The 26184-nt window shown below is 56.8% G+C and overlaps 1 protein-coding gene and 1 pseudogene across 4 annotated transcripts; both read right to left on the reverse strand.

Annotated features, from left to right (window-relative positions):
- Nucleotides 1-2532: 2532 nt before the first annotated feature.
- Itprip (inositol 1,4,5-trisphosphate receptor interacting protein) lies at nucleotides 2533-25523 on the reverse strand. Of its 4 annotated transcripts, none has more exons than XM_023715629.1 (2): nucleotides 24936-25523; nucleotides 2533-5234 (listed from the first exon to the last, which is right to left on the reverse strand). In XM_023715629.1, the coding sequence occupies exon 2, from the start codon at nucleotides 5225-5227 to the stop codon at nucleotides 3566-3568; it is 1662 nt and encodes a 553-aa protein (XP_023571397.1). In that variant the 5' UTR covers nucleotides 5228-5234; nucleotides 24936-25523; the 3' UTR covers nucleotides 2533-3565. The 4 variants fall into 4 exon arrangements, with proteins under 4 accessions (XP_023571397.1, XP_004631635.2, XP_023571399.1 ...); XM_004631578.2 differs by lacking the exon at nucleotides 24936-25523 and adding an exon at nucleotides 24415-24517; XM_023715631.1 differs by lacking the exon at nucleotides 24936-25523 and adding an exon at nucleotides 12790-12850.
- Nucleotides 7265-8086, reverse strand: LOC101577558 (annotated as a pseudogene).
- Nucleotides 25524-26184: the final 661 nt, after the last annotated feature.

Raw genomic sequence — 26184 nt, forward strand, 5'->3', positions numbered from 1 at the left:
CAGGTGCGAGTGTAGGAACAGGTGGGCATAAGCAGGTGTGAGTGTAGGAACAGGTGGGCATAAGCAGGTGCGAGTGTAGGAACAGGTGGGCATAAACAGGTGTGAGTATAGGAATGGGGGGCAGCGTGTCTGCTTCTGTGCCACTTTGGGCTTACTTTGGTACTTTTTGTGTTAGGCAGTGCCCCACTGTGGCAGACTTCAGGTGTTATCCCACACAGCAGCTTCCTGGACCCACTTCCTAGAGACTGCACGCTGCTTTCAGCATGGCCCGTACCCTGCAGTGACAGGAGTACTGTGTGGGTCACATGTGGAGAAATGGGTCCTTTGGGTCTAGCTGGAATCCACTGGTAGTGTTCTGGTCTTTCTGGCAGTGCTGTGCTCAGGTGAGTCCCTGGAGGGTCCCCTCCGGTCCTTCCCTGGTCAGTCTTGGTCCTATTCCATGTTTTCTCAGTGCTGCTCAAATTGCCGTCAACAATGCTTGGGACCTAGTAACGCCCTGCTAGGAGCCAGTGTGTGTCTGCTGTCTGCTGTCTGCTTGATTCTTCTCCTGTCCCTGGTGGCAGTATGGGTAAGCTCAGCGGCCTTGGCCTAGCTGGCGGGCCACACAACCCCTGCGGGCTCTCTCAGCCTCTCCCAGGGCCAGCTTCCAATGGCTCTGCAGGGAAGGTAGGCCACTCACTTTCTTGAGTTTTCCATTTGGAAAGAAAGCGAGATCCCTTCTTCCTTCTGCCTTGGGTGCCACCAGCCACTGGGGAAGGCTTTAAAAAGAGCTCCACTGGGCTTCTTCGGCCTGGATATGGGGCATGTGCAGGTTCGAGGCAGCGTTTGGGAAAATGACAATCTCTCCAGGTGTCCCCATGACAGCCCTGAGAGCATCACTGCCCTAGCTAGCTCAGGTTCCCATCCTGGGCGGTGCTTCGCCATGGCGCAAGGGAGGAGCTAGCTGTGGCCTCCATGTCCTGTGCCCTCTGGAGACTCGTGTGTCAGAAGCCGGGCCCTAGTGTGGTGGTCTGGGGAGGTGGAGGAACCCTGAACAGGTGGGGCCCAGCTGGAGGGCCTGGGGTCCACGGAGCTGTGCCGCATGCATGGGTTAAGGTAGCTCCTCATGAGACCCGTTAGAGCAAACGAGGGTGATCACAAAATCCCTGGCCTGGGCCCACCCGGCTCTGCTCCCCGGCTGAAGGCGTGCTGGCTCCCACGCGAGGGCCCTCCAGGTCGGGACTCCATCTCCCTCACCAGTGACTCAACCTCCAGCTTGGAGTCTCCACAACTGTGAGCTAAAGAAACCTCTTTTCTTAAGTAGCCTGCCTTGGATATTTCATTACAGTGAAGAAAAGCTAACACAGGGCCTGAGACTTCTGAAGCTATGGTGTCCTCCCCGACCTAAATACCCCCAGGACCTAGGGCTGGCCTCTGAAGTCACTCTCCCACCCTGACCCGCCAGGGGGTACAGTGAACCCAGACCTGGAGCCTTCTAGAGGGTGAGGGGGCAGATGCTGGCAGAGTCCAGTATTCTGGGGGAGAAAACAAGTCCTCAGAGAAGGGGGCAGGGCAGTGTCCCTCACGGAGAGGCATGGTGCTCTAGAGGGCTGGAGGGCCTCTCCTTACAGGACAGTTTCTTAGGATACCAGATGCATCCTGTTGCTCCCAGCGCCCACACTGGTGCTGCGCACTGCGGCCTGTGGATCCCTGTAGCGGCCTTCTGAGGCCCTGCTGCAAGCCTGCGGGCAGCAGGCAGCTGCCCCAAAGACAGCGATGCTCCATTTTGTTATTTTTAGAAGTTTCTTCCAAGTGTGAGAATAAAAAGGGACCAAAAGCCACTGTCTGTCCATAGCAGATCCACCCGCCCAACTCTGCCCTAAGCCTCACAAATCTCCGCAGGTTGAAACAAACTGTGCACTCTTTCAAGAGTTTCAATTTTCCTTTAATATAAATAAGGCAGGATGGAACACCAACAGCCCTGCTGCAGCTCAGGGCCTATGAGCCTGCTCCTGGAGAGCTGAGTCTACCACGGCTGCAGAGGCATCACTCTGACGAGCGTTCCCTTGGAGGCGAGGGGGAAATGGGGACACCCGCGCCTGGTCTCAGCTTTGGCAGCTTGGTTCCTGGTTGCTGGCTTGGCTTCCAATGCAGCAGAAGGAAGGGGGCAGGGTACGGGTGGCAATAAATAGGGAGCTGTTCCCTGGGTGGGAAGAGGACCGGAAGGTGGTGTGAGCCCAGGGGCGGGGCAGATATTCCTGCTCACCACATAGGTGGAGGTAGAGGCTCCGTAGGAGTGACACCCTGATTGTGGCTGGGCGCCCACTGTGACCTACCCCTGGCGGCAGAGAGTTCACCTCCCTGCCGGGAATGCCCTTCTGACACTAGGCAGGGGCACACCTGGTGCGGGGAGAAACGCCTTCCTTCAGGTGGAGCTGGCTTTGCTGCTGGGGTACACAGCCTCACCCCTTGCTCTCCCTTCCTCCCACCCTTTTTAAGGGTTGCAAAGTAGGTACTCAGAGAAAACTCCACAGTGAAGCCCAAGAGAAAAGGCCTGGGAGCTTGCCCCTGCCCCACTGGGATGGGAAGGTCCAAGGCATTTGGGTGGTGGGCAGGGCCCAACAGGAAGGGGAGGGCTGTGCAGTGAGCAGGTCCCAAAGATGAGGCATGGGGCAGCCTTTGGGCCAGGGAGCTTGTTTCTACCCAGCTCTTGCTTCCAAGCCGGGCCTTCCCTAGGATAGGAATGCTAAGGACAACTCAGGAATGGCAGTTGGTCCTCCGGCCTGGGGTACACTGCAGGCTTTCTCTAGATGAGTTTCCACCACCTGCCCATGCCTTCCTCTTGTCGCACCGGTGACCAGCTATGGAGAGCACAGAGAAGCAAGGGGCTACTGAGTTAGCACCCAGTATGTAAATGGCACCTAGTACGGCACCCAGGGGCGGGGTGGGGTGCGCCTGAGAGGAGCGGCCAGCTTCATACTTTTCGACAGCACGTATACATTAGTCTCACGGGCCTGAATCTACTGTTTTTCTCAAACAGTTCAAGAAAGTGGCAACCACCATGTACCCCACAGCTGTGCATGACGCAGCCAAGAGCTATGAATTCCCACAGGTGCCACTGTTTGCATTTTGCTATCAACAGCTGGGGCCAAGGACTTCCGGGCACTGGCTGCTGGGTCTTAACACAGGGTCCCCAGTAGCAGCATCTTTATAGATCTGCTGTTGACATGCAGCACAATTAGTCCTGGGATGTAGAAGGATTTCACTCAAACTAGCATTTCATTTTCTGTAGCTTGGGTCCAGAGTGCTGTCACCACCTTAGCCAAGTGCAGTGACCCTGAAACACTCCGCAAAGGACCAGTTCTCAAGCCCACATCAGCTTTGCCCACAGAGCCCACCATGAAGGAAGCCGGTCAGCATTTGGTAGAAATGCCCTGCTTCTACTCTGCAAGCCCTGGTTTCCTTCAGACTGACCCTCTTGTGCCCACCAAGCCTGTGTCTTCTCAGAAGGGTGAGGCCGGGACCCAGAGCCCAGTGGGGTGGATGTGTAGGATGCCCTCCTTCCGGGCCTCAGATCCCACATGCTCTATGAGCCGACAGCCTTAGGGGGCAGGCTGGCATGGTCAGAGGGGACATGGACGGAGTACTCTCTGATGAGGGTTGGGGCATTCTTAAGCATCTCATAGAATGAGTCCATCGTCTTCCGGTAGAGACCTCGCTGCAGGACAAAGGGCCGGAACAGGTTTAGAGGCTCGGCCTCCCGCACGGCCTCGGGAAGTCCCATGGCCTCGGCCACCTTGCGGTTGCCCACAAAGAAGTGATGGAGCTTCTTCTCAAGCAGGCTCTTCTCCAGGAAGTGGAGCAGCTCGTGCAGGCGTGCGTCCAGCTGCTCGGCCTTCCAGTCAGCAGCCCGCCGCAGGAGCAGGAGGTGCAGCAGGGCCGTCTTCAGGTGGTAGCGGCCCAGCCCACTGGGGCCCGTCAGGCGGCACTGCTTGGAGAGCAGGAAGGAGGCTATCTGCAGGCAGCTGAGGTGGCAGGCACCCTCCGGCAGTGCCTTGGATGTCATCCTGAGGAAGTGACGCTCGTAGACAGCGAAGGACAGGAGCCAGTCAGTGCTGGAGGCCGGGCCGCCCCCAGAGGGCTCCCTGGAGAGGCGGGAGACGAAGTACAGGTCGGAGTCACCGCACTGGATGGCCGGCATCAGATCGAAGGGCATGCACTTCCCTGAGCGGAACTTGATCTTCAGTGACCCTGGCGAGTGCAGCTCACCAAAGGCCAGGTCAAAGTCGTACTTGTGGGCAATGCGGTGCCAGGCTCGGGTGAGGGCCATCTGGAACCACTTCATGACCCGCATGGCATCCAGGTAGGGGGACTCGCGGGCGCACAGCAGGTCCTCCACCCCGCGGCTGGGCTGCGCCCCGGCGCTCTGGCTGTGGAGCAGGCACAGCATGTCTTCCCCAAGCTTGGTCTTGCCACAGACACAGCCCAGTGCGTCCCCACCGGCTTGGCCCACCTTGATCCGGCCATAGCCCTGGTGGTCCAGGGGCACAGGGTGGCCGCAGCACCAGAGCTCCGGGTGGAAGCAGTAGGGCTCGGGGGGCACAAAGGGCACGAGGAGCCTGCACCGCAGTGGCCGCTCGGCCTGCCAGTTCTCATACATGCTGTCCACGCCCACGAAGTCCTCCAACTCCATGTCTGCGTCCCGGTCGCAGAGGCTCCGCAGGGCTTCTAGCAGGTCATCCACAAAACCTTCCACAAACTCCCTGGTGCGTGCAGCATCAGCTGTGGAGGCCCGAATGCAGCGGTCGTAGAAGTGGCCGAGTGTGGCCTTGCTGGGCAGGGTGAGGCCCTGCAGTGGGGCCGTGCCCAGCCCGGGCAGCTCGTCCTCATCCCCACCCGGGCACGCAGGCAGGGGCGTATCCTGGTGGTCCTGCCGCCACACCTCAATGATGAGGAAGAGGATCATGCAGAGAGTGCTCCAGAGGTCCCAGGCGGCGTGGGCCTCCTGCTGCTGCTGCCCCTCGTCGGCCACTGACTCCAGGGCCTCCTGGGCCGCCAGCCGGGCCACCTCCTCCTCCAGGCGAAGCCGCTCCAGCTGTAGCTTCTCCTCATGGGCCTGCATCTGGCGGATGATCTCCTCCTCGTCCTCGGGGACGGTGGTGTTCTCCCTCGGCAACAGCAGGGGGTGGTTGATGATGGCTGTCACTACCACTAGACACACCCGGAAGAACGCCATGGTCACAGCCATTGGTTTCCTGGAATGAGAGACTGCAGGTTATACACACTTCCCTCAGCACTGCACTTCTCCAAGCCCCGCACCAGCCTTGGCCCCATGGAGCCTGCCGTGACATCCTGGTTCTTCTCCCACCCAGCCCCCAGCTCCCCCAACAATTGCCTCCCGTGCCCAGGTCTGACCAGAAGAACTCGAGGCCTACATGGGCGACCGACACCTTGGGCAGTCTGCCAGGGCGGTTCCTCTGGCTGGTGGCAGGGCCCTGCTGGCCCTGGGAGCCACCCTTTCCTCATCGTGTCCCTGTGGCTAAGTGTGGATAAACCTCACTCCTCGCTGCACGGTGAGCACATAATGCAGGCCCAAGACACTCAGCGCGATCCACACATGCACCCTCGCTACAGCCAGCGATTGTTCTGTGGTGAGCATATGATCTAACCTGCCCAAGGGAACTCACTGGGCCCGCGGGGGCTGCAGGGTGACAGGGTTACACCACAGCGTGGGCGGCACTCTGGGAGGGGGCCTGCCTGAGGACAACAGCACCGAGGAACGCAGACCCCGAGGCCCAGCTGCGCAGGAAGCCCTTATTCCTGAGCTTTAATAGTCACAGGAGTCCATACAGAAATCCTTTTTTTTCTTAAAGCTAGTTTTAGTTGTTTTTCCATCATACAAAATGAAAACAACCCTGAGTCAAGCATAGTCTTCTACCCCCAGCTAAATTCATCTAGTAACTGTGTCTTCCTGCAATATAGTGAAGTCTGGTGGTTAAAATCCAGAGGTTCCAAATCTCACCCTGACACTGAATAGCTGTGTCTGGGCATTTTATTATTGTTATTGTTATTATTATTATTATTATTATTATTATTATTTTGAAACACCTTTTAAGTCTTCTTTATTTTGGTTGCAAGAACACAATTTATTTACGTACTTCACAGTTCATTTGTTTCCATGTGCAGAATCAGAGCTTGCCATGTGAAACGTCTTCACTACCAAACTGCTGTATAAGAACATTATAAAATGCAAACTACAATCTAAGCTAACCAGTCCTCTTTACAGTATTCAGATTAGTGCCTTAAAACAACTTTTGATTTAAAAAGGCAAGTGAGTACCTGGCAGACCCCCAGTTTCTTTTCTAACGAAGCATCGCACAACATGGCATGCAATGTAAACAGCACGATTCAAGTATCAGGTGCGCGCAGAGTGACCGTGGGAAAGTACGGCCTAAAAGTGAGTCTGACCGAAAGACACACATGGAGCCCTTACTGTTCAGGCGTAAGGAAAGCAAATAACCGCCCACAAGTCCAGACGGTGCTGTCAAGGTAGTTCAGTAAAATATGAAGCTGGACTCTAGAATCCATAGAGTACAAATCAGTAAGGATTTCTTAATATTTTTCCTCTAAATTATTAAACATTTATAGTATCTATACTTCTCCTAGTAAATATCAGACTTTAATATACCACACATGAGGACAATCTAACCTTACTCTTTTTACTCAGCAATCCATCACAAATGCTTAATATATACACATCAGATGTGTAAGATATACCTAGAAAGTATTCATTAATTTTATTCAGAGAAAACAAGGGTCTCAAAAAATCCAGTAATAAAAATGAAATAAATAATTTGTGTTATTGTAAACTAGAAAATAAAGATACATTAGTTTTTTAAGTTACTGAGAATATTTTTTTGCTAGTCCAAATAAAAGTTAAGAGATTTTAATTGCAGTAACGTAAAGCTGGTGCATGCTACACAGTGACAGAGAAAAGTTCAGAGAACACGCACATTTATAAGTTTACCAATTCCCAAAGTCAAACAGGCAAATAAATTGTGGATGAAAGCCATGTGCGACATGGACAGAAACCTTCTAGTTATTAAATTAAAAAGCATGACAGCTATGCCAGCCATGATACTTAGAAAAACTTTCAGTTATTAGAAAATATCATATTTAACTCAAAGGAACCCTGTCGCCCCCATAAAAATAACTACGTGTGGGACCATCCTTTGCAATAGTCTTTAAATAATAACAAGAGCACGATTACAGGCCGCCTCCTACGTGACCTCGACGATGCAGTACCGCGCTCTGCTTCTGCATGACTTTAGGACTGCAGTCCCGTATGGGGAGACCAACAGTCACAGCTCCACGACAGCACAGCAATGATGACGCACAGGGCTTTCCTGGAATTGCGCTGATAGTTCGCTGCCCGGACAGCTGCTGATTTGCCTGCTGAACGTGTACCTCTGTGCCCTCCACACTGCCTTCTGGACTGCCAATCACATCTCCCTGTTCATGAATGATTGTCCCCAAGTGTTTAAATATTTCATTAATATCCGTAATATCAGCCTCAAGCCGCCTGATAGAAGACTCTCTCCCGTGAATGCGGCGGAGGTCTTCTGTAATCTCATCGGCTTGCACTTGCACTTGTGGCTGTGTTTGGCTTTCCCAAGGTACAAGATTCCTTTCTTTTGAGTTGTCCTCAGGAAAAGCACCCGATACTCTGGAACTGGCTCTTACTCGGGCAACAAATGCCTTCTCTCTCTCAGCGCTTGCCGCTGGACCTTCTGAAGTTTGTCAGTGCTATTGTGAATTGGTTCGGCCCCTAAGCGATCCTTCGGTATTTTCCTTGGACGCTGTTCACTGGGAGTGGTGGGTAGAGATCCAAACTCTCCAATGTACTTATCTGTTTCTTCGGCAAGTTGGTGAGCGTGCTGCTGCTTCTGTTGCAGCTGTTGCCTCAACGCAGGTGAGTCTTGAGGTGTTCCAAGGTGATCCAACGCCCTTTGGATTGCCACAGAACACTGTGATTCTTCTGGATGTTGGAAGCGATGCGCTGGGCCAGCTGGACAGGGGCCCCACCAATCCCTGGAGTGTAAGACATGGTTGGCTTGCTAACTCACTCATTTCATCAGACGTTGGCAGGCTGTGCACGATGACACCCATTGCCGTGCTCTGATGTTTGGGCATTTTACATCCCTCTCGGAGACCAGGCTTCCTAATCCAGGAGGGAAGTGACTCTGTCCGACAGGGTCGTGGTGTTGAAGATGTCCCTCATTTCCTTGGTAGGATATCGCGCTTTAAACCTGACTGTGAAAGAAAGCACTCCACCCCTCAGAACAAAGGGCTCTTTAGGCCCCAAGCGACTTAGGAAGGGCTAACCCCCTGTGGCCGCTTTGTGGACCCGGAAGCAATGGTCTTACACTACAGTGTCGTCCCACTCCCTTTCTCAGTTCCACTGCCAAAGTGTAGTTCCACTACTTGTGGTTGCATCTACTTGTAGCAACTATGATCTGAAAATAGTAAATGGAAATTTTCAGAAATAAACAATTTATAAGTTTTAAACTGCACTCATTCTGGGTAGCATGTTGAAATCTCATGCAGTTCCACTCTTTCCTGCCCAAGATACAAACCACGTACTTCCCCAGAATATCCACTGTGTATATGCTTCCCTCCCGCAAATCATCAGATTGCCTGTCACTGTAGCACAGCACTTGTGGGCAAGCAGCCCTGACTTTATCTAATAATGGGCCCACAGTGCAAGACCAGTAATGCTGTGCATAGCTGCCAAAGCAAAACAGTGAAAAATAAAGAGCTCTGAACTTTAAGGAGCTCGTATGCCAAGGCTGCGAAGATCAACAGTAAGGATGAATCTTCAGTCTCTGAAATTGTGAGAAAGGAAAAAGAAATTCACACTGGTTTTGCTATCACACCTCAAATGGAAAAAGTTATGGGCGCAGTGTGATAAACAGAGACTAAGACAGAAAAACATTAAATTTCTATATGCTTGTACAGGAAAACCACTCTATACGCAGGATTTAATACTCCGCGGTTTCAGGCATGGGTGGGTAACCTTGGAAATACTGCCCTCAGGTAAGAGGGCACTTCACATGAACTCTGTGTTACACTTTCTTTCCCCCCCACAACCTTGGGGACTCACAAACCGATCTTCCCACACCTGCCCTCTCTGCCTGGAACCTCAGCAAACAGGGCAAACAGCCTAATACAAAGCTGGGAGGTCTCGAACAACAAAGAGAACACAGAGGGCTTCTCTGACGCCCCCACCAGCAGTGGCCTGTAGGACTTCTGGTTAGGAGCTCTAGTCTCTTTGGCTTGAGCCCCTAACCTTGCATTTGCATGATGCAATGCTTGTCCTGGTGGGGCCTGGCAGTGGGGATTTGCCGGCAGGTAGGATGCCTGGGAGGTTGTCCCCAGCAGACAAGGTGAGGGCTCCCCACACTGGCCGCCAGCCCTTCGGCTGCTTCTCAGGTGTGACAGCTCCGCCCCAGGCACAGCCAGCCCAGCAGGACCTGAGCTCGGGTGGGAGGTCCACACAGGGACAGTCCCAGCAAGGGGCGAGGTGGTGCTAGGCACTAGAGAGCTGTCATGGCGAAGGGTGTGGGTGACAGGAGAAAGCTGGGAAAGCCAGCCTGAAGTGGAGCTGAGGAGTAAGCACAGGAGAGGGCAGCCAGCCAGAGAGCAGCGGCTAACTGCAGAGACTCGCGGGCCTTGGTTTCTGGGGGAGAGAACCAGCCATGAAAGGCCAAGCAAGGCATGAGGCTGGTCAATGACCAGATGGGCTTCACCGGCGCTCAGCACCTGCGGCAGCGTCAGGTGGCGGCCAGTTAGGAGGGGGTTGGGAAGACGCAGCCACCTCAGGACCCCGCACCACTGTGCCCACCTTCAGGCACAGCAGGCCTCGACGAGACATAGCGACAACCTTGGCAAGTCACCTGCATAGAGCAAGCACCAGATGCACCCGCTCTTCTCCCTGGACCTCCACCGTCCTGTTTTTGCGCCAGCCAGGCATACCAGCCCTGCCCTACTCCAAAGCACTCTGAAAGCACAAAATACTCTTCTGTTCTTAGCGTTTCTGGCACACAACCCTACCCGCCCTGCCCCCCGGGAAGGAGGAGCCCAGCACCCTCCTGCAGGTGGAGCTGCCACTGGCTGACTCACCTGCCTGCGCACCGCCTGCTTCCAGGGACTGCATGCCAGTGGTGCCCCTTGCTCAGCCTGCCCTGGCCGGCTCACAGTACAGCCTCTCCGTGACCCGGCAGGGCCAGGCCAAGACGGAGACAGCAACTGCAGCCGCTCAGAGCCCAGCACGGCCTGAGCCCGAGGCCTCTGTGCCCCCCTTTTCCTGCACCAAGGAGTCCTGACACGAGCCCGGAGGGCCTGGTCAGAAGGACGAACCCTGACGTTCTGATGTCTGGAGTCCTTGGGGCTGGGACAGGGAGTGAGGAGCCAGCCCCTCACAAGGCATGCAAGCTCCTCACGCATACTCCTCACGGCGCACACACAAACGCCTCCCCAGAGGCTCCTGTCCCCATCCCAAGGGTGCCTCCCGCTGCCCCCACCCAAGCTCTCATCTACACGAGGCTGTCCCACACCCCATACCCATGCATGGGACACCGTTTGGTGAATTCAGGTTGAGAATAACCCTGGGTCAGCTGGCAGGCTTTCGTCTGCCTGGCAGGAAGTTGACAGGAAGCCTTCTGAATTCCTCCCCACCCCCGGCTCACCCACAGAGAGAGTGGCTCCAGTAGTTCACAGCTAAACTTAGTCGGGCAAAGGGCCAGCTCACAGCATAGCAAGGGCTGCGGGAGACCGTGGCCTCTGAATGCCTGGCCAAAGGCTGTAGGTGGTGGCTTGTACCTAACTAGGCCCTACTGAGGCTGGCCAGAGGCCCACGACTCTAGAAAGATCCCAGGTGGCTCTCTGCTGGGTCCCCAGAGGACTCCCCATAACGGCTTCACCCAACAGACATGGCCAAGAACCATTCAGTGGCCATAATGACTGCTGAAGTCCTCCCAATGACATGCTAGCCCTCCCCACAGTGACCTCTGTCACCTTCTAAGAGGTGGCTGTGGTGTGTTTCACAGATGGGTTAACTAACACCCAGAGACTGAGTCATTTCTAGCCACATGACTAGAGAAGTGCTAGCCAGCTGGAGTCCAGGCCCAGTCTGCCTCTGCTTGCACAGCCCAGGTGTTCTGTGGGGTGCGGCACCACCAGAGCCCAAGGAAGCTGGTGGGTGACCTGGAGGCCTCTGTGTTGGGCATGGCAGACCCCTGGGTGCCTTGGAGGCCTGTCATGAGCATCACAGATCCCTGGCAGTAAACACCGTGGTGCATGCAAAAAAGAGAGACAGAGACAGAAACAGAGACAGAGACAGTGTCACAAAGTGCCATCACAGGGCAGAAGGAGTGCTGGGGCATGAAATGTGATGAGCTAGAGCGTGCAAAGGGAGCTTTAGTCCTGTTCTGTGGGGTCCCATCCTCGCCCCCACTTGCTGGGGAGGTGCCCTATGCACCCCAAGCTCCACCCACTCGCACTCCCAGACAGAGCTCTACAGGAGCCTGGTCCCAAGACCTGCTTGCCACATCCCTCTGCCCTATCACCAGCCAACTCCCACCTGGCCATGGGGTGCCCAGGACCCATTTCTCAGAGGCCCCAAGTCCCCTCTGGGGCAGTGTTTCGGAAGGTGCCACCTGGGGCTGTTTTAGAAATGCACATGTTCATGCAACTTCGCCCTTCACATGTAGATGCAACTCTGGGCTGGCAGATCAGAAATTCCAAAGGAGAATCCCCTGGGTGGTTCTAACGCCTGCTCACATCTGAAGACCCCTGTTCCCAAGCCAGGTTCCTGGGCCAGTGAAGGGGGCTGGGGCTCCTGCGGGGCCATGGCAGCCCATCTCGGGGGACACCAGCTCCCCCAACCCATGTGGCTCCACTAAGTACAACAGCAGGCGCTGCCCAGCCCTGCGGTCACCTTCAGAGCCGAAGGGAGCAGCTGCATATTTCCTTCTGAACTGGAACAAAGGAGATGGCCAGCGACAGAGGCACCCTGAGCCCCGTCTTGGACGGTGGACTGGGCCCCCTCCCACAGCCTAGGCTCTGGGTGTCGCAGGGGAAGAGTCTGGGAGCCCCACCCTGTCAGGGTCTAGGTTGAGTCCTTCTGTACACCTGGTTTTGGGCTGGAGTTTCCCAGCCCACCGAATGAAGCACACTGTTGTTTGGAAAAAAATAAAGCCACAGATCAAGAAAGAATTATGGGCTGAACTAATCCAGGCCTACTTAAGATGGAAACTGAGTCCAAGAAGCCATGCGCCTGGCCAGGGGCACGTACGAGCAGGCGGCAAGGGGTGGGAGTGCTGTTTCTCCAGCCCCAATGCAGGAGTTAGCGCACACAGGAGCGCTTGCTCTAGAAGTCTCAGAGCTTCGGCTGCCTTATCCAGAGGAAGAGCCTGAGGGTCTGGTAGGCCCCCTGGGCAGCCTCGGTCACCTCGTGGAGTCTGCCGCTTCCCGCTGTCCTCTCTCTAACCCCACAGGGGACGGATGGGAAGTGAGTGGCCCTGCCACCTCTTGCTGCTGGGTACCTCCTGGACATCAGTGCTGCCCACCCAGTCACCCAGGGTGGTTGTCCCCCAAGCTGCCCTGGCCTTGGAAACAGAACTGTGAGAGAGCAGGGGCCAAATGCAGAGCATGGGTCTGGCCCGAGCCCCACTGAGGCTGCCCACACAAGGGGTCTGGCCAGTCTCCCAGCCACATCCAACGCTACCCCCTGAGGAAGCCAGCACCTACCTCCATCCAACCCTCAGGCCCTGGAGGCCAGCTGGGGCCGGGCACACCGTGCACCCCTCCGAATCAGCGAGAGCCAACCTAGCCCTAATCCAGAGGAGATGGCTGGCTGGGCAGACAGGGCAGTAGCAGTGGACATTGCCACCAACGCCCTCCTCACTGCCTGACTGCACAGTGAGGAGCCAGCTATGCACCAGGGTGTAGGGCAGCAGTTCTGAGGACAGTACCTGCTAGGGTGGGCATCAGCCCCTGGGGGCAGTGCAGGACAAAGGTCTGCCCAGGCCTTACAGCCACTGCACCTAGGAGCGGGACCTCTTTTCACCTGTACCCTGCATGGGGTCGGGGCAGGTGGCAGAAGAGGAAGTGAGAAAAAGGAAGGAAGAGTAAGAGGAACCCATCTGAGGTGGGCGGGGGAACGCTGGCTATGGGCAGGAGCCCTTCTCAGCCTCCCTGCAGCCACCCCCACCGTGCCGTCCCCATGGGCTTTGCCTGTCCCCTTCCCATCACCCTGCCCAGTGTGAGAGGTTGCAAAACCAAGGGCCTCAGTGGCCCAGCCCCAGGGAAAACAGGCCAGGCTGGAGGTAGACAGAGGCCTTGGCCCTGAGGGAGAGCTGCCATCTCACACCTCTGTGCCCTGCCTGGCAAGATCTTTTACCCTAGAAGCCAGTCGTCTGGGTTTTACTGAAATCCTCCTATCTTAAAGCAGTAGCTGCTATTTCAAAAATTCTTTAAAGGCCACATGAGCCCAATAAGATGTGTCAATGGGCCACCAGGGCCTGCAGCCCCTCACCTGCACTGGGCCTTCTGTCCCCTGGAGGTCCTGCCCCTGCCCTGACTGTTCCTCCCATTCTTGCCTCATCCCTGTGGCCTTTCTCCCCAGGCCCAGGCCTGACTCTATTCCAGGGCCCCACGAGAGGCCCCAGCAGCCAAACTAGGAGGAAGAACCACAAGTGTGTGAGGGCAGTGCGTGAGGGCAGCGACCCCTCCAGCAGACCTGTCCAGCTCCTCCCTCCCCACTGTCCCCCGGGGCCTCGAGGCTAAGGGACTCTGGTCGATGGCTGTGTGCTGAGGAGTGTGTGGTGTCACAGCACACGCTGGGGTCGTAAGGATGGGGCGTTGCGGCCTACTGGCCCCCTAAACTAGGGGGCCTCAGATTGACCAGGTGGGACTGTGGGCTCAGGAGGTGCTATAGGGCAAGATGGACCTGGCTCAGTGTAACAGAGAGAGGGGAGAGGAGAGAGGGGGGAGAAGAGAGAGGGGGAAGACGGGGTGGGGGGTGAAAGGAGGAGGGGGAGGGGAGAGAAGGGGAAAGAAGGGGGAGGAGGGAGAAGGGGGAGAGAAGGGGAGAGGAGAGAGAAAGAGGAGAGAAGGGGAAAGGGGGAGAGGGGGGAGGGAGGGAGGGAGGGAGAGAGAGAGAGAGCCCCACTCTACATGCCCATCGAGGTGAAATGCCAGTGAGCCAGCAGGACAGTGTCACCCCTCTGTGCAACATGTGGACACGGGCCAGGCTCACAGGAAGGGCCCAGTGACACCAACAAAGGCCTTCTGGGAATAGGAGCGATGCCAACCATCTCTTTCAGACCAGGGTCATGAGGGTGGCCACGCAGTGAGGCGCAGGAAGGACAGCATCCTGGGATTCTGGGTGGGACAGCCACGTCCTTCCTGTGCCGTGTGGGTCCCTGTCAGGTTATGTGTGTCCCATGGAGCTATATCCTTCCTGTCCTGTGCGTGTCCCCGTCAGCTTATGCACATCCCGTGGAGCGCCAAGGATGGAGGGGGAAGGAAGCCATTCCAGCCCCTGACGGACGGCATCCCTCCTTCCAGGTGCCCTGGCCCACATACATGGAAGAAATCAGCACCTGGGGGCAGACAGGCTGGAGCTTTGTTACAGGGCTGGGAGAAAGGCGGGAGGACAGTGAGAGTAGAACGGTGATGGCCCCAGGGCAGGGGCCCCTGCAGCCTCTGAACTGTGGCCCCACATCTTTTCTCCTAATCTCTCACCCCAGGATACCTCCATCCAGCAACCACTGTGAGTGGCGAGTGGCAGCCTCACAAGACGTGTCACTGTGCTAATAATACGCAGGCCCTGGGTATGTGCGGACGTTTTCACGCCGAAGACCCCAAGGTGAGATCACCTAGACCCCACAGGTAGGCCCTAATCCAATGACAAGGGTCCTCAGGAGGACACAGGGAGGGCAGGACAGTGAGGAGGGGCGAGGTAGCTGGGGAGGAGGGAGGCCAGCTCAGCCAGGGACGCCCGGAGCCGGGCAGTGGGGCAGGGTCCCCAGAGCCGCAACAGCGAGCCTCGCGGGGCTTCCACCAACAGATGGCCCACGGTGGCACGCGTGCTGTAGGCTCCCCCTCACTTCTGCCCTGGAGCTTTGGACACTGAGAGTTCCAGTGCTGGGCTCCAGGATAAAGAGGCTGTGGGATTTGGTTCCGGCAGCACAGGAGCCGGAGGCAGCCTTGGTGCACAACACAGTCTCTTTTTAGCTGGGGAACCTCCCGTCCCCGGGCCACCTCCGCACTGCCCGCACAAGGCAGGCTTTCACAAGTGGTCAGTGGGGAGCCTGGAGCGACTCCTCGCCCCCCCGGACCCTGGCTCTCCACCCGAAGTTCTCCAAGTCTGTGGATTCTGGCCTCTGGACAACGTGGGACAAAGCTTTAGGCGTGAGGCTCAGGGCCTTGCCCCTCCAGGCGCGCCACCGCTATCTCTCTGCCCAACTCAGCCCCTCCAAGACCATCCACTACGGCTGCCAACGCAGTGTCCCAGGCTTCGCATCTCAGTGGGCCAGAGCCCTACCCAGCGCCCCTACAGCAGCCACAGCCAAGGAAGCCCCTGCTGCCCCCTCGCCGAGACTAATCATTTACTTTATTTATTTATTTTTTAATTTTTTTTTTGTTTATTTATTTTGTGTGTGTGTGGCCAGCTCAGCCCACCAGGGGGCGGGGCTGGCTGGCATGTGGTGCTGGGGGATTGAACCGCAGTCCCTGATGCTTTGCTAAGCTTGTTCTAAGTAGGTGCTTTAGACCACTGAGCCATGGGATAGAGGTGGGGGGAGATGGACACGCTCATCAGGGCTCTGAGTGAGGCGACTGCTGGTGCCTGGCGTGAGCGGGCCTCTCCTCAGAAGTGCTACACGGGGTGCAACCTCAGTTAGCAAGAAAGCCCAGGGCACACGAGAGCCAGCAGCCCTCTCGCACAGGCAGGAGCCCAAGGCCTGGGCAGTCACAGAACGGACCACCTTCTAGGCCCAGTCCCAGTGAGCTGCCGAAGAAGGGCCTCCCCAATCGGGACATACTCCTTACACTTCCTTTTTTTTTTCCCCCCAGCGTCGAGGACCATCCACAATGCCTCATGCATATGGGCAAGTATTCTCCCGCTGAGCTACGCCACATCCCTCCTCAGGTTTCCTAGGAGCTGGAGACCCACGACGGACGCCACACACTAACCCCTTCCCAGTCACACGCTGGACTTCTCAGGGGAGACTTGCCCTCTCCTGTGGGCCCATCTTCCCCAACAGGTGCAAGGACAGGGGAACTCTTAAGACCCTCCTAGAGTGCAGCTGGAAGTCCTGGGGCTGGGGCGTGCCCTCCCTCCACCCTGGTCTGTGAGGCAGCTCAGACAGAAGCACAGCTCATGGGTGGGGTGGGGTGGGGGATGGGGGTGCTGCCAGAGGCGGTGCTGGGAATGGGCCTGCTCAGAACCAGAATAGCACAAAGGGAAACAAAGCCTCCTTGGGGACTCTGGGCCCCCCTCTCTCCCCTTCTATGGGTGAGCTGGGGACCGATGGAATTTAAGGACCTGACAAGGCCCAGCTTAGAACAGCAATGGAGTTCTCTACCCGACTCTAGGGCATGAGTGTTGATGGTTTGGGGACAGCCGACTCAGAAAGGCAGCTCTCCGAGCCCCCAGCCTCCCTGCCACTGCCTCTTACCCACATCCCATGACACAAATCCCAGCTGTGCTTCCCACAGTCTCTGGCTTGGTCCCTGAGGCTGAGGTGGCACCTGATACAATGCCTGGCCCCAGCTGGGCTGGGGAGGGGAGAAGGGTGGAGAGGAAGGGACGCTCCCTACACACGCACACTCTGCCTGCAAAGATCTAAACCCCTTTCATCTTAATAAAGGGAACAGCAACACATACAGGCAAGGAGGCCAGCCCAGTTGTAAAAAGTCAGATCTGTGGCTGGCTTCCGGGCCCGCTCTACCCTGTCCGCTGCAGGGACTGGGGTGGCCAGAGCTGGACAGCTGCTGCTCAGAGCACACCAGCTCTTCTCTGCTCTGGAGCGGCGAGCAGAGGGCCTTGGGACTGAGGGGCAAAACTGCTCCCAGAGTGCTCTGATGACACGGAGCCACACTCCTCGTGAATTATGGGAAACAAAACAACAGCAACAACTTACACCCACGCCAGCTGGGGGAGGCGGCGCCTGGCACTCGGCAGGTGTCCCAGTAAAGCTGGATGCGTCCATGATTGGGACATGTGTTGGGCCACGGTGGGCAGTGGACGGCTGTGGGCACACACAGGTACCACCCAGTCCACAAATCCACTCCTGCCGAGGCCACGCAGGAACAAGCCCAAAGCCCTGCCACTAGGAAGAGATCAACCATTTGCAGAGGCCCTGAGCGGAGAGTGAAGGGGCCACACTGGAATCACGGAGCTGGGGTCTGACCTCGGGCTCTGCTCCATGTGGTGACGCTGTCCTTGCTCTGTACAAATCTGCCAGCAGGCGCTGCCATGTGATGGGCTGCTGTTGGTCCTGGCCCTGGTGCGACAAGCTCTCTCTTTGGTTTGTGAAACTGTTCTGGTTACAAACCGAGGTGACCAACATCCCTGCAGCACTAGATGCCTGGGAAAAGAACTAGGCTTTCTCCTTCACTCCTTTGTCGTCTTCTGTCACTACCGCAGGCTGCCATGGAGCGAGAGGACAGGGTCTGGTGACTGGTGGGGGGTCACTCCCACCTCCCTCCCTGCAGTCTGCCAGCAGCACCCACAGCGCCTCCACCAGATTCTGAGAGCTCGCAGAACGGATGCGTGCAGTTGACAGTCCCTGTACAGGCTGTGGCTGCACTGCTTAAGGAGGGCGAGGCTAGGATTTAGCTGAAATATAGGCAGGAGAAAGGGAGTGACGTTCAATGAACTTACAGTCTCCTTGAGCCAGAGACTGTGACTGGACCCAGGCTATTGGCGATGGCTTTTTGGCCACCAGGAGGCAAGGCCTGTCTGTGCAGGGGATAGGAAAGGGGGGCTTTCACACGTGGGTGTGCGGCAGGGGAGGAGCACAGTGCACAGACTCCGGGCCTCTGCAGGGCAGCACACAGGGTGGGGCCCGGCATCCCTCCAGCCCAGGCTGCTGCAGACTTGCCTGTTCAGACTCTACTACAAAGTCCCAAACAAAGGCCCCTTTCATGGACGGTGGCGGGTCCCAGGCTGCAGCCAAGAAGCTGCGGAAACGGCTCCCTGAGAGCTGTGTGTCAGGAGTGTGCGGTCCTGCGCTGCCAACCAGGCCAACAGGACGCAGCACCGCCCTCTGGGTCTGAGGCGGGCTGGCAGGAGGTCCCGGGCAGCGGCACAGAGAGCCTCATCCCCAGCAGCAGTGACCCACTGCACTGCCTACCTGTGAGGGCCGGGTGATAGTCGGGGCTGTGGTTCCCTTTCCAAGGGATAAGGACGCCCACCTGAGCGTGCCACCCTGCCAAGTATTGTTTGAAGCCTTTTGTTACTGTCCCCACTAAACAGACAGGAAAACAGAGCCCTGTCCGCTGACACCAGAGTCTGCCTGTCATAGCAGACAGGACCTGGGGCTCAGGCTGAGAGCTGATGACTCAGTGATCCTCCTGCTAGCTTCTGGCCTTGACATTTAAAATTCATGGGTCTTTGTGTTTGTTTTTCTGGTACTAGATATTGAACTCAAGGCCTTTCACATAGCAGGCAAGTACTTTTGAGCAACTTTCTAACGAGTTTTTAAAAATTTTATCTTTTTTTTTTTTTTGGCAGAACCGGGGATCGAACTCAGGCCCTTTTGCTTGCCAGGCAAGCGCTTATTCTACTGAGCCATCTCCCTGGCCCCTAAAAATTTTTATCTTAAGCAGAGTTTCATTAAGTTGCCCAGGATGGCCTCAAACTTGCAATCCTCCTGCCTCAGCTTCCCAAATTGCTCTAACAGTGTGCCACTCTGGGAGTCCTCAGGTGTCCTTCATGGTCGCAGGATGCAGTGTCCAGGCAGAGGCCTGAGGAGGCGCACACGCTTAGGCTCCAGGGCAGCAGATGGAGGTGTGACTCTCACCTCTGCTGCTTTCAGCTCGGGAGCTCCAGGGATGTCCCTCAGCCTTTCTAAGCCTGGATAGCTGTACTGACTCCAACCTTCTAGGGCCGTCACAAGCAAGAGAAAAAGCCCTGAGGACGGGGCTGTGCTCCAAGCAGGTGCTCAGTGAATAAAGTCACCATGACTTGGCTTTCAGGAACCAAAGGTCCTGGCAACTGATCAGGGACCAGTTTTGTAGATGAAAACATAAGCTGTAAATAGTCTCTGCTTAAAAATACTCAAAATTTCACTTATGATCCTGGAAAAGCTATGCTTGTACAAAAGTTAGGGCAATTACTTTGACACCTCTTTGCTGGACATCAGGGACACTGGACCCAGGCCACGATGCACAAAGCATCTTGAACCAGGTACCCTCAAGATCAAAGACCAGCAGCCACTGTTCTGCAGCCCTGTGCTGACAGGCCTATTGGTCACCTCGCTTTTCACTGCTGTGGGTTGGGGTTCTCCCTTCCTGCCTGTTCGCCCCTCGTGTTGGTCTGCTCAGGGATTCTGTCTGAAGACCACAGAAGGTACCACTTTAGAATATGTGGCCACAAGAGGCGTGGTGGCACAAGCCTGCAATCCCAGGGCCCTGGAAGGGTGAGGCAGGAGGACGAAAAGTCAACTAAGGGAGATCCTGCCTCCATGTAAAAATTTAAAAGAGCTGGGGATGTAGCTTAGGGCAAGGCTCTAGGTTCAATCCCCACTGCCACCAAAAAGAGAGAAAAAGCCAAAGCCACGAGTCACCAAGTTAAGAGTGTCAGAACAGAAGATGGGTTCAGCACTGGGGACAGTGATGTCCCAGAGCCCCTGAGGGAACCACAGCTGCTCCAGCTAACCACCGAGACAAGAGAACAGGGATGGTTGCTCTAACGCACCTAGTTTCCGGGGAGGCCAAGCTGGATGCCAGAGAACCTGAGACTGCTTCTAGGTCCAGCTGGTCTGACCAGGGACAGTGAATTCCATACGTTCCTCTCTCTGTATTTGGCCTGAGGCCCCAGGCCCCGCATTTGCTCAGGCAGCACAAAGCCCCACGTAGGGAGGCAAGCAGCTCTGCTTCTCATTTTCTTTGGGGTGGGGAGGGGAGGGAAGGGGAGGAAGCCAGCCTGCCCTTCCCCACCCCTCCTCACCGACTGGCTGGGGAACGCACAGCCTGCTGGCCAGCATCAGACTCTCTCTTGCGCAGACCCACTACCACCCCTCAGCCCCGACCTCCAAACTCTGGCCCCCACCCCTCTGCCTCTCCCCAGCTTGAGAAACACACCTGTGCAGGCTAAGCCCTCTGTGTCCCTCTGCTCCTCTGAACTATCTTACAGTTGGGGTGGTGTTGCCCGGGACAACAGCAAAGTCACCTGGGAAATGCTTCCTGGGAGGGCCTCTGGGATGCAGGGGGACTCCACCAGGTGTCCCTAGGGGCTTCTGGGTATTCTTGACTGACCCTTCCTCTCCAGAGGCCTCCCCACCCTGCCCTCTTGTTGCTGTTATAGGTCCTATTTCAAACCAGAATTCACCGGAAGGGCAGGATGGGTGGCCTTTTCCTCAGCTCTGAACAGACCACTCAGAGGGCCACCAAGGATGGCCTCTGCTTGCACTCAGAGGACACAGCAGTGGCCTGTGGGGGCACTCAGCTTGGCAGAGGGCCGTGCCTCAGTGGACCTTCACAAGCTGGATTCAGGGGAGGTGGCCTGCGGCCAGGGCCAGGAACTGCGTTCGGGGCTACACATCAGCCGGCTCGGCAGTGCAGGAGTCCCAGGTTGGGCCGTCCTCATCTCCCTAATGATGAAGCTGAGGCCGGAAGTAGCAAAGTACTCGCCCCACTACTGAAATGCCCAGCAGAACAGAAGCAGGACTCTACTTATCTGCACGTGGCAGAGCCCATACAGGCTACTGCTTCCCGGCTCTAGGCTGTGCAGACCAGACTCACAGAAGATGAGCCCTGAGAGGGCCTGGACAGGGACCACTGGGAGCCCTTTGAGCCCCAAGAGGTGAGCTGGGCAGGGAAGGCTGGGAGAGGTGACTGCCCAGCGCTTCTACTGCATCTGCTCCTGGGCGCTCAGGGCTAACTAGGGACCTTGTTTCTTGTTCCCGGCGGGGATTCCTACTGACCCACCAAGGCAGATCTTGGTTTGCACACAGCGTTTCTCCTTGGGCCTGCACCATAACCTTGAGATTGTATTTAACTCATGCAAATGCAAACCTGTAGCTAGGGGCTAAGGCTCAAAAAGCACTAGGCAAATAAGTAAACAAAATGAGACATGCCAATTTAAAAAAATAAAGGGAGAAACCCTCCAGGCTAGCATAACCCTGGCCTTGGGGCCCTGGCCAAGGCATGCATAAGCCAAGCTGACCTGAACCTCTGAGACTCTCCTCTACCTGGAGGGAACTGTCCACAGACGTGCAGGCCTCAGAGGTGACATGCCCGCACAGTTGGCAGCGGGTCCCCCTCCTTCCAGGCCCTGACCCCAGCTCAGTTAAGTGAAAGCTTTCCATTAGGCTCACCCCAGATACAGGGAGTAGATGACAGGATGACAGCCATCTGGGTAATGGTCATGGAATTGCCTGGCAAATTACTAAATGTTCTGACATGTACAACCTCCTCAGGGATCCTTTGCAGGGTAGTGATTCAGGAGCCTGAGTCTAAACCACACTGATAATGATAGAAATTGAAGAGCCAGTGCCCGGATGACACGACCGACCCAGGTGAGCAGCACTGGTGGGCACCAGCTGCCTTCCCAGGGACTGCTTAGCTGCCTCGCTGACAGGCCTGCTTTAAGGTGTCTGTGGACAGGATACTTAAAGTGCTTGGGCAGCTCATCAAGAGGCGAGAAGGTCGAGCGGAAGCTGCGTGAGCACACATCTGGCTCCAGGAAGGCGGGCAGAAGCTTCCCAGGTGGCCGTGGGAAGGCACTCGCAGAACAGGCCTTGAACAGGGCTTACCTGTGAGTGACCAGGGGAGCACCTTCCTCTCAGCAAGCCTGGTCCCTGGAACCTGCTTTGGCTCCTGGGAGCTAAGTACCACTGCTGGGGGCTACTGCCCAGGTCAGCTGCTGCACTGCAGGCCGTGTCACCTTCACTCTATGCCACACCCACTTACTCATCAGCTTCTCCTTGGGGCCCAAACTGGATCCACCACCTTGAACTGTAATAATTAAGAAGCAGTCACCTGCTGCTTGGGCCAGACGTCCCACGTGTGGGCAAGGCTGGACTGGCCTCTCTCCTTCCTCCCTTTCCAGCTGGCCAAGTTTTCCATCCTACCACTGCCCAGGCTGAGAGCTGATGTCTGTCCTCTGACAGGAAAAAGGCCACAACACTCTCCTTTTGCCCCTAAAAGCCCCCAACCCAACTCATTTTGAAACTTAACCTGCTTCTTCATTCATGTTCAGTGTCTGGGACTCACCTGACAGGCACTTTACTTGCCCAGGCCTCAGTTTCCTCATCTGTAAAATGGGGATAACAACACTTCACAGAACACTTGGGAAAATTAAATGAGTTCATACAGGGTAGCAAAGTCTGAAAGATGTCAAGCCTTCAATAACCGGGGCTGTTCTGAACATGTGTACAGATAAGGTACTGCTTAAGGGCACTGTGCTAGGACAGCGAATATAGATCACACACCACTAGCCAAGGCTCCTATGTCCAGACAGCTTGGGACAGTGTCCTCTTGCTGAGAGGGGGCCCCTCACCCTACATCACATGACTGAAAAGCCAGCAGCCGCTGTCATGGCTCCCAGCACCCACAGCTCTGTGCTCCTCCCCACAGAATGGAGGCGCTTGGGCCTGAGCCTCCATACAAGGAACCCAGAGGCTGCTAACCTGAGGGTGCCCCCCCAGGTCATCGCCATTGCCGACGCCTGCAGTCTGCCTGTGATGGCCAGGGCGCTGCTGCTGGTGCCCAGTCCCCGGATTCTTCTAATCAGGGCGGCAGAGGCAGACAGAGCAGGTGTGTTTCTCCCTCGAGTTCCAAAGCTTAGCACACGGGAGGCCCACAGCCTCGCTGTCCTCGGCTTCTCATTCCTGGGGTCCACAGCTGGTTCTCTTTCTCCCTCACAAAATGCACCCCGCAGACCTTCCGCCCCAACCGCACCCGTCTCCCGACCGGCTGCTGTTGGCAGCGGTGTCCGTCCACAGCGCACTGAGCTGGGCTAGACCTGCCTCACCCAGCCCTCCTCTGCGGGCAGCACAGGGTGCACGTTCAGGCGGTCCTCACTGTCTCCCTGGGAAACGGCATCCTCCTTATAAAGCACGGCCCTCTCGCCAACTTTCTCCTTATTAATCCTCAAGGGTCCCAAACAGGAACAATACAAAGCCAACTTCCTCCCAGGTGACGCGTTCTCGGAGGCTGATTTTCCCATTAATTCCAGCACCTTCTCGCCCTCCTCTACAACCATCACCCATTCGCCTCTCCGGAGAAGCACAACAGCTGACAGCGAGCAACTTCTGGGATGATGGCATCAGGATAAAAGTTCAGAGCTTTGTCTCCTGAAAGCCAGAGCTTGGGACTGCTACCTCTCTGGAAATAGGAGACAGCAAGAAGCACAACTCCATGGTGACCCACCAGAGGAAAACCTGAGGGCACGTGGCCGAAGTAGTGGCCACACTCAGAGAGCAAGCAACGCCAGCCAGCGGTGTGGGCCGGCAGGCTGCAGGGAGGGCTTCTGGGCTGCGGCAGCAACCCCACGGGGCACTTGCACCCCTTTTTCACTGCTGGAGTGACCAAGCCTGGCTCTGGCTGGCGGCTTTCTCTGGGAAAACACGATTTTAAAAAGGAAGCACCATGGCTCGAGCCCAAAGAGGAACAAGAAAACCAGAGGCGCCCCTGAATCTGATCGGATTCCCAAATCCAGGAGCCAGGTTGCTGCCAGGGTCCCGCCTCCTCCCAGTCGCAGGGGCCGGGCGGGTGGGGGTGGGGTGAAGGGCTGAGGCTCGTCTCCTCCCAGCCACCGCACTTCGCGCACTTCGAGAAGAAAAGCCGCGCGCAGGGGCGGGCGCAGCCCGGGCGCCCCCGGTGGCCTTACGGGGGGGGGCAGGAGGGGGCGCCGAACGTGGGGTGAAGCCAGAGACTGCGGCTTTGTCCCCGCGAGAACGCAGCGCCGCGAGGGGCTGCCGTCCTAACGGCCCAACGGGGAAGTGGCAGGCCTCCCGCGCGGCCAGCTCCCGCCTCCCGCCACGAGCGGGATGGCGCACCGCGGGCCACTCCGCACTCGGCCGGTGCCCGAGGCGCGCGTACGAGGCCCCGCGTGGAGCGAGGGCCCCGCGAGGTGGAGGTGCAGGCAGCCCGCGGGCTCCCCGCCACTCCGATCCGCGCCACTGACCTCCGACCCACCTGGGCTCGGGGCGTCGCCCGCCGGGCTGGGGCGCGGGCAGTCTGCACGCGGCGCTGGACTCCTGCCTCGGCCTCCTCGCCAGGCCTGCGTCTCCAGTCGCTAGTTTCCTGGTTGTCACGGAAACTTTTTAGTCCCGCCCCCTCCTGGCCGCTGGAGCCGCTTAAGGAGGACCGCACGGGGCCGTCTGACCGGCCCGGGGACCACCACAGAGATTTGTCCAGCGACCCTGTGCCCCAACTTCAAGCTGCGCGGCACAACTGGGAAGTGACCAGGACAGAAGAGTTGTCGTCCACGGGAGCGAAGTGGGGAGGCGGATAGGGGAGCGGGAAGTACGCCCTTAAGAGCCGGGCCGGTCTGCAGGGCACAAGGGGTTAAGTTCCCGCGGGGCGGAGGGCTGGCGCGCTTTACGAGCAGTGGAATTCCTGGGGCCGCCTGTTTTGTCCCTAGGAGGAAAATGTAAATCTAGACACCACGCAAGCCCCGTTCTCTTTTGCAAGTTGGAGGGACTACACTAGCTCACCTCGTTGTACCATAGGAACAAGCCTTCTTGCCCTGGTCGGTGAGAACCAGGAAGGAGAGCGGCTGCAGCAGCTGCCGGGCTCCGCCGCCCGCCCCAGCCTAGGCCCGCGGAGAAATTAGGTGCATCCTTACCACCCTGGTTCTGGGGCCGGGAGAACCGAGGTCTGGAGGAAAGACAGCGCGCTCAGGTCGCGCCTGATGGCTTAGGAAATCTGTGACCCACTGTCATTTTCCCTTGGTGACTTGCCCAGCCCCACAGGCAGTGGGTGGGACCAGGCAGGGTCTGAGTGAATTCTTGCAGAAGTTGTTTCTGGAGCTGCAGAGGCCAGTCTGTCCGGAGATCCTCGCCACGGTCGCTGCTTAGGTCACCTTCTCCATTTCCTCTTCCATCAGCCGAATAACCGCAGCACTGGCCTGGGACACAGTAGGCTGAGTCTGACCCTACCCATGCAATTAGAAAAGCTTCCAGAAATAGCTGGCTGGCCGGGGCCCTGGATACTTTGCTGTTGGAGCTTTTGCTGCTGCTCAGGGCTCTTCACTTGGAGGATCATTATGGCTGTGTTTTGGGGGCCAGTGGAGGGAAGTAGGGGAACCAGAGGAAACATTCTTGAAAGTCCTGTGCGTTGCCAAAATATCTACACATTGAACGGGCGGGCCATTCATCCGCCAACCCAGAGTGGGTGGGGAGTTGCGCAGGCCCCAGCCTACAGTCCTTGGCTCAGAGTTCAGGGAGAGGGGAAGGTTAAGGGCAGTGCCTGGCGCCCCCGCCCCATCCTGTCTGAAGACTTGTGCAAGCAGTATGTATCCGGCTATGCATATTTAAGAAAGAAATATCTATTAAATTTTTACATGCCTGCTGATTTCTCCTGTGGCCTAAGGGTCTCTTTCATGGTTTTGCCCCCGCTCTCTGGGCTAGGCCCATCATCCATACCTGGCTCACGACCTGGCCTCCTCTTACCTCCCCACATCGCTTCTCACTCCAGCTTCCACGCCCGACTTGGGCAGTTCTTGGAATTTGTGCTTCTCAGAATGTGATCTGCGGTTTGCGTTTACAGTGCTTTATCTTCCCCCAGCAGCCTTCGCTCCACCTCTTTCCCCCACCTGCTACCCTAACACAGCACGTGTTATTTGTGCCTAATTGTACGTCCAGTTTTAAGCTCTCAGGATAGATAAATTTTGTCTTGAACCTCCCGTCCCCATGTCTCTATTGGACCCCCTCTTGTATAGTTTTATATCACACTCAGGCTTAC

The sequence above is a fragment of the Octodon degus genome, unplaced genomic scaffold (assembly GCF_000260255.1).
Source record: "Octodon degus isolate 3935 unplaced genomic scaffold, OctDeg1.0 scaffold00042, whole genome shotgun sequence".
NCBI classification, from domain to species: Eukaryota; Metazoa; Chordata; class Mammalia; order Rodentia; family Octodontidae; genus Octodon; species Octodon degus.

Excerpts from the sequence above, each read along its gene's own strand:
- Itprip (XM_023715629.1), bottom strand. The coding sequence starts at position 5,227 with ATGGCTGTGACCATGGCGTTCTTCCGGGTGTGTCTAGTGGTAGTGACA.